This window comes from Oryx dammah, unplaced genomic scaffold (genome assembly GCF_014754425.2).
Source record: "Oryx dammah isolate SB20612 unplaced genomic scaffold, SCBI_Odam_1.1 HiC_scaffold_18, whole genome shotgun sequence".
In the NCBI taxonomy this organism is placed as follows: domain Eukaryota; kingdom Metazoa; phylum Chordata; class Mammalia; order Artiodactyla; family Bovidae; genus Oryx; species Oryx dammah.
In genome coordinates, this window is record NW_024070202.1 from 63,654,978 (window position 1) to 63,668,356 (window position 13,379).

General features: G+C 38.4%; 1 protein-coding gene across 1 annotated transcript in view; it reads right to left on the reverse strand.

Annotated features, from left to right (window-relative positions):
* BBS9 (Bardet-Biedl syndrome 9) overlaps positions 1-13,379 on the reverse strand; it is a 469,218-nt gene that overhangs the window by 73,880 nt on the left and 381,959 nt on the right. Inside the window, exon 20 of the mRNA XM_040259660.1 lies at positions 12,642-12,824. Coding sequence (XP_040115594.1) covers positions 12,642-12,824 — 183 coding nt within the window. The remainder of the gene's footprint in view (positions 1-12,641; positions 12,825-13,379) is intronic.

The window sequence follows — 13,379 nt, forward strand, 5'->3', positions numbered from 1 at the left end:
TGCACACAGATGACTATCCTATGCCAAACAAAACAACTAAAGTAAGAGAAATTGCCAAATCCCTGAAATGGATGTGGTCTGCTTAATTAATGCGTCACACAAGACTCTTGCTGCAGCAGTAAACATCAATTTGCCTAAAATTTCTTGGTAACTATGGACAGAAGCTGCTTAATTTGCACCAAAAATGTGATTCAACTGAAGGAAAAAAAACGAAGCTTTGAGCTTAGTCCAAAAAGAAAATTTTTAGAATGAATGTCAAAGGCTAAGAAAAAAATCATGAAGGTAAGAGTGGCATACTCCTAAGGATGCAGGAAATACTGTTCCTGCACACAGAACAATGCCACGTGCCGAAACACGGACAGCAATGACCTGTCACTGAAAGGTGACTGAAGAGCTTCAAACTTTGAGTGTGAAGAACTTTCAGGAATACCTTACTGATTTGTGTTGCTTTCCTCTTATTCAGGCTCAAGATGTGGTAGAATATATGTCTGCATGTGTGCATGCTAACTCGCTTCAGCCATGTCAGACTCTGTATGACCCTATGAGTCCTCCAGGCTCCTCTGTCCGTGGGATTCTCCAGACACGAGTGCGTGGCCACGCCCTCCTCCAGGGGATCTTCCTGACCAAGGAATCGAACCCATGTCTCCTAAGTCTCCTGCATTGGCAGGTGGGTTCTTTACCACTAACGCCACCTGGAAGCCCAAAACATATGTCTAAGTAAGTCTAAAAGCTCTTTCAATAATTGCCTAAAAAACTGAATGATAAAAAATACTATGTCATAGTTTACTTGGCTGTGTTTTTTTTCTAAGTGGCCCATAAAATAATACTGTCACTAACAATGGATGGCATCCTATTGTTGAAATAGTAGTAACAAAAGCTACTAATTCCTGGAGATTGTACATGCCCAGAACTACATTTGGCACTTTGATGTTCAAGCTGGTTTTAGAAAAGGCAGAGAAACCAGAGATCAAATTGCCAACATCCGCTGGATCATCGAAAAAGCAAGAGAGTTCCAGAAAAACATCTATTTCTGCTTTATTGACTATGCCAAAGCCTTTGACTATGTGGAGCACAATAAACTGTGGAAAATTCTGAAAGAAATGGGAATACCAGACCACCTGACCTGCCTCTTGAGAAATCTGTATGCAGGTCAGGAAGCAACAGTTAGAACTAGATATGGAACAACAGACTGGTTCCAAATAGGAAAAGGAGTACGTCAAGGCTGTATACTGTCACCCTGTTCATTTAACTTATATGCAGAGTACATCATGAGAAATGCTGGACTGGAAGAAACACAAGCTGGAATCAAGATTGCCAGGAGAAATATCAATAACCTCACATACGCAGATGACACCACCCTTACGGCAGAAAGTGAAGAGGAACTAAAAAGCCTCTTGATGAAAGTGAAAGAGGAGAGTGAAAAAGTTGGCTTAAAGCTCAACATTCAGAAAACAAAGATCATGGCATCTGGTCCCATCAGTTCATGGGAAATAGATGGGGAAACAGTGGAAAGTGTCAGACTTTATTTTGGGGGGCTCCAAAATCACTGCAGATGGTGACTGCAGCCATGAAATTGAAAGACTCTTACTCCTTGGAAGAAAAGTTATGACCAACCTAGATAGCATATTCAAAAGCAGAGACATTACTTTGCCGACTAAGGTCCGTCTAGTCAAGGCTATGGTTTTTCCAGTGGTCATGTATGGATGTGAGAGTTGGACTGTGAAGAAGGCTGAGCGCCGAAGAATTGATGCTTTTGAACTGTGGTGTTGGAGAAGACTCTTGAGAGTCCCTTGAACTGCAAGGAGATCCAACCAGTCCATTCTAAAGGAGATCAGCCCTGGGATTTCTTTGGAAGGACTGATGCTAAAGCTGAAACTCCAGTACTTTGGCCACCTCATGTGAAGAGTTGACTCATTGGAAAAGACCCTGATGCTGGGAGGGATTGGGGACAGGAGGAAAAGAGGACGACAGAGGATGAGATGGCTGAATGGCATCACTGACTCGATGGACGTGAGTCTGAGTGAACTCCGGGAGTTGGTGATGGACAGGGAGGCCTGGTGTTCTGGGATTCATGGGGTCGCAAAGGGTCGGACACGACTGAGCGACTGAACTGAACTGATACATTTCCTCAATTTGTCCTCCTATGAATCTTAAGAGGCTTATAAAGGTGTCCTTAATACCTGCTCACCTTTGACAAGTGATTTCCAAATGAGTTCATATGTGTAATATTTTTTAAAATATGTTTTAGCACTTTCTGTGGTAGCATTAATCAGAGCAGTAATAGTAGTAGCAGTAATGGTGGTGATGATGGCGGTAGTAGTATTAATAGTAATATTCTGGTCCTCCAGTTGACATAGATAACTAAACATCAAAACCCTGAATCTAAAAATGATAGTGAAGACACCCAAAGGAGGCTCTGTATATGGTCTAGCTCATTGAGAAAAACAAGCAATGCCACTTGCTTACTCTGTGTAAGAAACAGAATTTTGAGAGGTATTATTGAAGAAGAAATTCTTATTATATACTTCTTTTTATTCAATGTGTTTTTGAATTTTTATTGTGTTTCAGTAATGCATGAACAGTAGGCCATCAGTTCAGTTCAGTCGCAATTCTTTGGTGCTCAGCCTTCTTCACAGTCCAGCTCTCACATCCATACATGACTAGAGGAAAAACCATAGCCTTAGCCAACCCTAATAAAGGCCAGATTATGCAGTAAAGAAAATACATAGTAGAAAAAAGGATATACCTAAAACACAAAAAAGAAATTTCATGCGTAACAGCTCTTCAGATGCTGGCATAGCCCTTCTCCCAACCTAACTGTGTGAAAGGCAGGGAGTCTCCGGTTCCACGCACCTCAAAACTGGCAGATTCCTCACTCAGCACAAACTGGGTTTTCCATCAAACTCTGGGCATGCCTTCATGAGAAAGGCATTGGAGAGCCAAGTTCACTCACTTTCTTGATGTCATGTTCTTCTGTACCAACTACTTACTGGTTCAGTATGTTGTTTTTTGGTTGCTAAAGCATGTCCAACTCTTTTGTGACCCCATAGACTGTAGTCCACCAGGCTCCTCTGTCTGTAGGGTTTTCCAGGCAAGAATACTGGAGTGGGTTGCCATTTCCTTCTCCAGGGGATCCTCCTGACCCAGGGATTGGACCCATGGCTCTTGTTGCATCTCCTGCATTTGCAGGAGATTCTTTACTGCTGAACTACCAGGGAAGCCCTGTTCAGTGGGAATATAAAGTAGAAAGTAAGGTGAAATCAAATCTAGATGGCCACTCTCATCTTCCTTCCAAGCAGAATCAGTCTTTGAGATCTGGTCTCATTCACCAATATACAGATAAGGAAATCAGTGCTTAGAGAGCTCCATAATTTATTTAATACCTAAGGATAACCAGTTAATTAAGTATTTGCTCTAAAAGGGATGTGAACGTCAGTATGACATAATATTCTATTCAACTGATAAACCACAGTTTGTATTTTTTAACTATTAGCATTTAGGTTGTTTTGGTATTTCACAATTATAAATGCAAACATTATGTCAGCAAATAGATTTTCCCTTACTACTTTCAGTGCATTAACTTAGATTACTGGTGCCCAAATGTTGGATTAGTTTTACAGTCCACATTTTCCTAGAGGATTCTCTGGAAAGAAACATCAGAAATAGCTGTGTGTGTCTATTTCACTACATGTCTGTTAGTAGTATTTATTACCAAATTTGGCTAAATTAATATAGGCGAAGTGTATTTATCTAATAGTTGTTTACACTTATATATATTCAACACTGGTGAAACTGAAAATTTTATGTTCCTTCAATTAAAAAAGAAAAATTTTATGTTAACTGATTTGAATTAAAGGGTATGTCAATAAATATATGTGTAAATATTTATGTGTGGTGGTCTGGTTCAATCTACCCATATCTTTTACCATCTGTACAGGAAAGATCAAGTTTTTTCTTACAGAACCCCCCAAAATTTGAGGTTGCTTACAAAGAAAGGGGGTAGTACAAAATGGAAATAGATTGCTTCCTTAAAAAAAAAAAAAACTTTTAAAAAGCTACATAGTTGTTTGAGGACAACACGTAATTGTGTAAAACATCATGAAAGTAAATGAGGTATCAATTCCCAGATACTTATATCCAACTATATGATTAATTTAAGCTTTAATTCCGTGAGGAAACAAAAGAATCTGTCCTTATATTCATTAGAATACAAGACAAGCACACAGACAGTTTTAGAGTATATAGTGAGAGCTAAACTATGTCATACCCCCAAGGGAAATTCACAAGAGAATGAAAGCCAGAATAAATAGGGAGGAAACAAAAATTTATCTGCTTCTTAAAGAGAGTGGATAGAAGGGTAAAGAAAGGACACTATTTTAGGTGAAGAAAGAAAGCTCTGTTAGCCCTGGCTTGATGGAAAGAAGTTGTGTAGCCATGGAAAGTCAGTGTTCCCAGAACGAAGTGGGGAAGCTGAGGAGTTGCAGAAAAAGAGTTTTCGAAAGAAGATAAAATGGAGCCAAGTGACGGAAAACCCTGAATATCTGGCACTGGAATCCAAACTCAACCAGGGGCAAAGAGAGCCATGGAAAGTATGTAGTAAGCAGGTGTGTGATACAAGAGCACGGGGCTGAGTCTTGCAGAGATGTGTAGGGCACACCAACGCAGAAACGGGAGAAAGGCTACTTTAAATGCCACTGCAGAAAGCCAGGTAGAATGACAAGGATGCAAGCCAAGGGGCAGTTCTCAGAAACATTTCCAAATGAACAACAGCCACAATAGGGTGACTGACTAAACCCAGAGGTGCAGCTCTACATGTGGTTACAGCACAGCGGGAACACCTGTTTTAGAGGAAAGAGTCACCAATTTTCATGGGTACATTTCTAAAAGAAGGCAATGTCCCAGAAATGGCAAAATCATCTCTTTGTAATTAGTACACTCAAGTTGGGTAGAGTAAAGATATATATATACATATTTTTAGTATTCTAAGGACTTCCCAGGTGGCATAGTGGTAAAGAATCTGCCTGCCAATGCAGGAGATGTAAGAGACACAGGTTCAATCCCCAGGTTGGGAAGATCCTCTGGAGTAAGAAATGGCAACCCACTCTAGTATTCTCGCCTGGAAAATTTCATGGACAGAGGAGCCTGGTGGGCTACAGTCCATGGGGTCACAAAGAGTCAGACACGACTGAGTGCGCGCGCACACACACACACACTCTCTCTCTCTCTCTCTCTCTCTCACTATTTAAAGTAAATTAAACAAATGTGACTACACTTCCAGCAGGAACCAAATTGGTAAGCATTATGAGGACGGTAATGATCATTACCGTCCTCGTTGTGGTAGCAGGATTTTTACTTATTTTAAGCATTTATATTTAAATATTGTATTTAAAATGAGGGCTTCCCTCATAGTTCAGTTAGTAAAGAATCTGCCTGCAATGCAGGAGACCCTGGTTCAGTTCCTGGGTCGGGAAAATCCGCTGGAGAAGGAAAAGGCTACCCACTCCAGTATTTGGGCCTGGAGAATTCCATGGACTATATAGTCCATGGGGTTGCAAAGAATCAGACACGACTGAGCCATTTTCACTTTCATATTTAGTTCACACCTTATTTGACAAAGGATTTGAGGAGGCATACAGTGAAAGTGGAGCTTCAAATAATTTTTTGTTCACTTACTTGGTCTCTATATTCTTAAATGCATGAATAATGTTAAATGTGTCCATGAAAGCATTGTTTCATACTTGATATATACAAGGAAAGATTAAAAAATTATACATCACCATTTGTAAATGTATTCTCCTTGGCTCCTAATCTGATGTATTTCAACTATTTCAATTTTTAAAACAGCAAGCAGATCATCAGAAAAGCTCTAAGATACATTATAGTCAACTCTAGGGATGTCAACATAACACCATTACATAACACTAGTTGCATCTAACTAGTAACAAGGCAGAGTATGCAGCCATTATGAACACAAAACTAATTCTTTCATGTTTATCTTGCTGGCTAAGATCATGGGAATTAGCAAAATATTTACTTTCTGCACTATGTTCCCATAGACAGTTATACTTGTGATGATACTTGAGCAGTCATAAAGGTCGGCTTGATACTGACACCAGACTTCCTCCTTTTGTTTGCCTTTTAAGAAGGGGTCATTAATAATAGTAATGATTAACCATCGCAGTCATCACTCAATCCAGACAGGAGGGACAATGGCCCTTACATCAAATCTGACCTGTGACGTAGAAGTCTTCAGGCCTTGTAAGTAAGTCTTGATAAGTCCCTCTGCACAATAGGGTTTCCTATTATAAACATCTGTTTTCTCACATGAACCATGTTGAAAATGTTAAAAATAAGTTTCTCTTTCCATATCAGTTTGTACCAGGAATAATCAATCAAAAAGTAAGGCTCAAGGTCCAACTCTCCTTCCTTGACTGATGTAAATTTCCATCTTAACTTTCCCAGGGGATTTCAATCATCAGGACTAGGGAAGGTAACTATTAAGCCCTAAAGAACACAATAAAGCTTTTCTTTTTCAAATAGTAGATTACATCTACTACAGGTATTAAAAGCACTTTGAAAGAAAAGAAAGTGTCAGGAAAGATGCTATGCAATATTCCAATATTCCTTCCATTTTAGGATTGTACACAATCAGGTCCCCAAACCAGTGCTCTGTTGCTCTGTTCATTAGAGCTTCTTCTGGAATCAGGTGGAACACAGGAACATTTAGAGTAGAAGTATGAGACAGCCATCTGGAAACGTGCTGCTCCTTCTTGTTTTCCTGCCATCTGCTGGACTTCATCTTACAAAATCTTAGTCATCTAAGCTGTTTACTAGGAAAATGAGAAGCAGATTTATACAGAGATTAGGAAGGGCAAAAAGGATTCATCCACATATCAACTCCAAGTGATAGTAACTACCTGTGTGTATATTCAGTTCCTCAGTCGTGTCTGACACTTTGCAGCCCTTAGGACTGTAGCCTGCCAGGTTCCTTTGTCTATAGGATTTTCAGGCAAGAATACTGGAATGGGTTGCCATGTTATCCTCCAGGGGATCTTCCAGACTCAGGGATTGAACCTGTGTTTCCTGCATTGCAGGCAGATCCTCTGCTGGCTGCGCCATTGGGGAAGATCATTACCTAGAATGCTGTGTTTAAAAAATTCTGAATCCAGGTGTCAACTCAACAGGAAAGAGTTCATGATGATGATAACATCTACCAAGGCCATATGAAGGGGGTGTAGCAGCCCTTGTAGCAGATTCTTGCCTCTTCGTTGCACAAATGCACATTCTCCCCAGACAATTCTTGTTCCTAGGAGAATATCTGGTTATTGTGCATATGACCAGGCTGATCTCATAACACCAGAAATAAGGGCTGCTAATGCAAACACCATGGCTTAACTATGTGTCAGTGGTCTACCCTGCTTTCACCAATTTGTTAAAATGTGCCGAAGTTCTTAACTCAACTGGCCCTTTCTCTCTTAATTTCTCTCTTAATGACTGATAGTGCCATGCAACAGAAACCTCTGCCATGATGGAGATGTTCTCTATCTACACTCTCCAGTGTGATAGCCACTCACAACATGTGGCTATTGAGAAATTGAAATACAGCTAGTGTGATTGAGAAACTGAAATTTTAATTTCATTATAATTTACTTAAATTTCAATTTAAATAGCTACATATGATAAGTGGCTATCATGTTAGCCAATGGCTGCACAGGGCTAGAATATGCTTCCTGTAATGCTGAAGTAAATCCACAAAGGATGGGTACTAAGTCTATTTGGTTTCTTGAGGCAAGCTCAGTGCCTAGGACAGTACCTGAAACACAGCAGGTCTCAGTAACTATCCATTGAATGAATAAATGGATAATAAGTGGACTGGATATAAGATTTTTCCTCTTAAACCAATCCTGAGGTATGTCCAATTTTTCAACTTTTGGCTTCTAAGCAGCATTATGGGAGGGAAATGTGTGTAATATCATAATTAAACACTCTCTTAGACTCAAAGGAATAACACATTGACCTAAATGGAGATTGTATTTTCCATAGAGTTTCAAGAAGACAGAGGGCCAGTTGAGGATTTAAATGTAATTTGAGAATTCAAATATTCTGAAATATCTTCAGAAAAGTAAGAAAATAAATTATGTTAGAATTTCCCTAATAGGTACTCTGACAGAACATTATTTTAGGCAAAACTTCTCCATCATCACAGGACAATAGAAGGGATAATACCATATTATCCAATTCACAGATGGAACTGAATTTAAGAGCTCTTTTTGGAGACACCAAATAGAACATTTACTGTTTTGATTTTTTTAAGATATACGGAGTATCCCTACAAAAACACATTTGGCATATATAACTTTCAGCACCTTAAAAAATCACGTATAATAGTCTGCAACACCAGTGTTTATTTGCCCCCCAAAAGTATTGAGAAGTGGAAAAAAATGGATAAGTATTAAAAAAGAGACAGATCAGAGAAAACAAAGATTAATTCTTTTCCAAAAGGGATGGTATTTTTTAATAATGATACTATAGTGCAAAGAATGTTATTTTTCATTAGAAAGAATGATTCTAAATATTTTTGCTTTGTGAATCTGAGGCTATTAAGAAGAAAATATTCCAGAGCTGACTATGGTATTTGGCCTGCCTTGTGACACATGCCGTCTAAACGACAATACAACAAACCAGTACGCAGTGCTATCTGAACTGTAAATAAAACATCTTCTGAGCACTTTCTCCTACCTCTCACATACTGTGGGGACATCTGACCTTGAACTGAGAGGCTCTTCTGAAAATGCTGCCCACATGTCTAAAGTTCTCCCCCTCATACATGTACTCTGCCCTCCAACCTCAACCAAACCGTCTAAATTGCATTCAGATTTTTGTGGTATCATAATAACTTCAATATGGGGTATATTTTCAACTTTCTGGTCAGAGACTCCTTTCTTGCCCACCTCACCCTCCTTCCAAGTTATTTCGAGTTTGCATATTTCATTTTCACATCTCAGTGGGACACCCATCACATAACATTTATTTGTGAGGTCCAAAGGCATAACATGGGGGACTGTGAACTAGCATGTCAAAACCACAGACGGCATGCACACGTCTTAAAGAATGAAAAAGGATTCCTTTTTTTCTCAAGATATGTAAGCTGTCTCAACAGTATAAGTCCAAAGTGAATACCACAACCTAATTAAAGGTGAAGAACATAACAAGCAGTATTAAAGTGTCTTTTTTGATTTATTCTTCTCCAAGTTATGTTTTTATCAAATGCCTTGTCTCATTAATGACTTCAACAGACATAACAAGTATACAGACCTAATCTTACCAAATACAGAAGAAAGTTGAAGTAATGTTTTGGGAGGTAGGACAGCAGAGAATACAGAGACAGGGTAGAAAGTGGCTTTTGAGAAGTCCATTCACCTGCCTCTGAGCATATTTACATACTCCCAATAAATGCTATGTTTAAAAATCTCTAGAGTCAGAAATACTAGTCTCTCTCAAGACTCAATTCCTACATTTGAGAATGTTTATTTCTAGGGAATTCTTCTGGCCTAAGAGACAGCTTCAGGAACATGCAAGCTGTATAACTGCACAGGGCCTCACATTCGGTTTAATGCTTTGTTGCCACCATTCTGAAATTCTTAATAGTTTTATCTTTGAATTTGTGTTTTGTAAGTGACGTCTGATGAGACAATGAAGTGTGTGTGAGAAGGGAGGATGTGTGTAATATGCATGCCTCCTTCCTCCTTTCCTTACTTCACATGCAGCCCTCTAGCTCAGAATCCCCGTGGCCCCAGGATGAGTGAGAGTTCACGGAGACTCAAGCTAAGCAGGAGGAAGGCCTGTTCCACCTAGGCTGATTAAACGAAGGAACTGACAGCCCTGAGAGGCTTTTCATTTGAACCAGAACTTGCATGGAATGAAAAAAGAGGCAATAGATTCAAAGAAACAGAAAGGACTAAGGAAACCCACTAGACTCCTGTTACTTCCCTATATTACTGAATCACTTACACTGAAACTGATAACACAGAAAGAAAGGGCAGTAGAGTGACACAGAGCTCTTTTTCCTTCAGTCTTTCCTTACTCAACAGGAAGCTGAAGGTAGGGAATGTTGGAAGATGTGCATAGGTTAAGAAGGGAAATAAAGAACCTTAAGTTTTGTGCAGTGATTCTGCGGTTCTATAAAAGCGAAATACACATGCATGCAAAAGCCACAAAATACAAATTGTATAATTGTGGTGATTCTTTAAATTTTTCTTTGTTTAGGACAACATAAATAATTAACAAGCAAAAAATACCATGAGGAGAGAGAGAATGCAGAAACTAAAAGAAAACATGTTTTTAGTACCTGCTTAAACAGCACTTTCGCTTTTTCCCCTACTTTCTTGAACAATGGATCTGCATTTTCATTTTACACTTAGCCCCGTACATTATGCAGCTGGCCCTGCCCTGCTTCAGATTCCACCCACTGCATCTGTTCTGCCAAGTTACTCTTGTTAGTTTCACCCTCATCTCCATTCATTCACCTAACAAATATTGACTGCACTATGGTCAAGCATTGTGCCAGGCACTAAGAACAGAAAAAATAAGTAAGATATAATTCCTTCCCTCAAGTGTAGTTGAGGAGACAAATCACCATGAAAGGGTAGTAATATCTACCTTGCCTGGCTTTAGTGAGGACTATAAATAATATACTTAAAGTAGACAAGCCACTTCCATTGACGATGAGCACTCTATCCAACTATCTCATTTAATGCTTATCACAACTTACTGGTCAGGTAACATAGTTGTTTCCATCTTAAAGCTATAGAAGCAGAGATTTAGATCAGTTAAGAAACTTGACTGGAAGGACTGCGCTGTTAAGTGGCAGAACCAGGATCTGAGGTCACTCAAGTCTTTTTGACTACTAAATCTGAGTTCATAAGTGATAGTGAGGGCTTTTCTGGTGGCTCAGTGGTAAACAATCCACCTGCCAATGCAGGAAGTACAGATTTAATCCCTGGTCCAGGAAAATCCCACATGCCGAGCAACAACTAAGCTTGTACGCTACAACTACTGAGTCTGTGTTCTAGGAAACAACTTGAGCCCACACTGTGCAACTACTGATTCCTAGAAGCTGTAGAGCCTGTGTTCCATGACGAGAGAAGCCACCACAATGAGAAGCCCGCACACTGCAACTAGAGGGTAGCCCCTGCTCCCCAGAGCTAGAGAAAGGTCCATGCAGCAACAAAGACCCAACACAGCCAAAAATTAATAGATAAATATTTTTAAAGTGGTAGCTATTATTTTATTAATATAATGCTAACCATTCTATTTTTTACTTTCTATTATTACAGTGTATATTTCTAGCTCCTCAAAGGCCTATTTTAGATGTAATGTTATCAACCTTAAAAAATGGGAATGCTAATTTTTTTCTAATGTATTTTTACTACTTTGTTTAGAATATAAAATGTAACTTGATTTTTTTTTTTTTCACTCTGACAATCCTTTGACCCAACTGGAGAAAATCAGACTCAACTGGCAAAGCTTGAGATTTTCAAAATCATGTTCATGACTTTGCTAAAATACAGTACATAAGTTAAAAACATGTCTTTGGAAGCAGAGAGACTTCCATACAAACTCCACTATCCTCTAGCATCAGAAAGCCTAAATTTTCTCAAAATTTAGAGAGCCTAAATTTTCCTGTATGTAAAATGGTGATGAAAACAATACCTTAACTATATTGTAGGTCCAAGTTTAAGATTAAATGAGATAATCCTTGTAAAATACTTAAAAGAAAATGTGGGACCAAAATTTTAGTTTTAGTACTATTATCTTTAGTACCATGTTTTCACATGAGTTTAAAAATGGATATGAAATGACTTTTTTCTTGAAATGGTTTCCTCCATTTCAAAATACAAAAAAATAAGTTCAAGGGTCTCTAATTTCCAAGAAGTATGTTATTTCCTTGTAAATAAAAGCATGAAATAATGGCATCTGGTGGTCATGTACCTCAATGGTTCAAGGCAACTAAGATATTCTATTTATATTATCCTTCACCAAAAACTCCAAATACATATGCCAATTGTCCCCTTTTTTGTTCTAAACTGCCTATACACAGGATCAAGAATAAGAGAGTTTATAAATTACATATAAAGAACTACATATTTAAGAAAAGAACTTTATAAATGTAACAAAGTGTCCCTGTCATTCAGCAAGGTTATCTCAGGTCTCTCTAACCCTTAAAGTGACACTTACATTTAAGAACATAGAGCAAATTAAAATGGCTGAACTGTTTTCTCTGGCGGAAAAGGATTAGCTAATCTGAAGGTTTACTGCCATCACTCTGGCGGTCAAATGACTATTTCCCTGGCTTCTAAGTGACTGAAGAACTTATTTAAAAAAAAAAATAGACTGGATACCACATAAAAATGGACCATATACCTATTTTTTAAACAGCTCTAGAAAAAAAAAAAAAAGGCCTTTACTTGACATTTTTATTATGGTTTGAAGAAAAGGAAAACAGGATTTGGATAAAAACAAAACAAAACCAAGCTTTCATTTGATACCTTAAAAAACACGATAGGCATACGATCTCTTTCTAAAACCACAATCTTTCTAATAGTGCTGGCTGTTACCACTGCAGGCGTGTGGGTCCTTACCAATTCCTGAGTGTCCTGCTGCAGTGGCAGAAATGCCGCTTCCAGAATAGCAATCTGGTCTGCGCTGAGCTTCTGCCCCAGCCCGATCAGCAGAATCACCAAATGGGTGGCACTTTTCAGCCTGGTGAATGACTGGAACAGATTGTCTTGGTTTTCCTCTACTGCATCTGCTAGAGCGATTACCTGCAGAAATTACAAACTTCAGTTAGGGATAATTTCACAATTCTTGAGCCCTCAACAAATTACATTTGGCACACTCTTATTTTTCTTTAAAACAACTTGATGAACTTTGTCTTCCACAAACACAAGGTATGTTGAGTAATAAAGTTATCATTCATGTTTCGCTTCCTTCTTTTAAAAAAGTACCCAAAGTAATTCCAAATCCATATGGCCAAGAGATGAAAACATCCATGAAATCATCTTAATGGGGACATTGTTCAGTGTCTACCTCAACATCAATTCACTTTCTACAGTGTATGATAATAGTACATGATAATATAAGAAGCCTCTAATACAGTTATTACAGTGTTTATTACTAGTGACTAAGACTGATCAATTAAAAAAATTCTTATCAGAGTAGCTGCATTTACCTTGGGATTTAAAATAATAACTTCATTTTACCCTTTTCAGAAAGTAACGGTCCTTCCTCTATTATTTTTTATATGTTACATGCTGTTGGAATAGCCAATATTTCTTGATTATATTTAAAAAGTAGACAATATTCAAACATTTGACCAG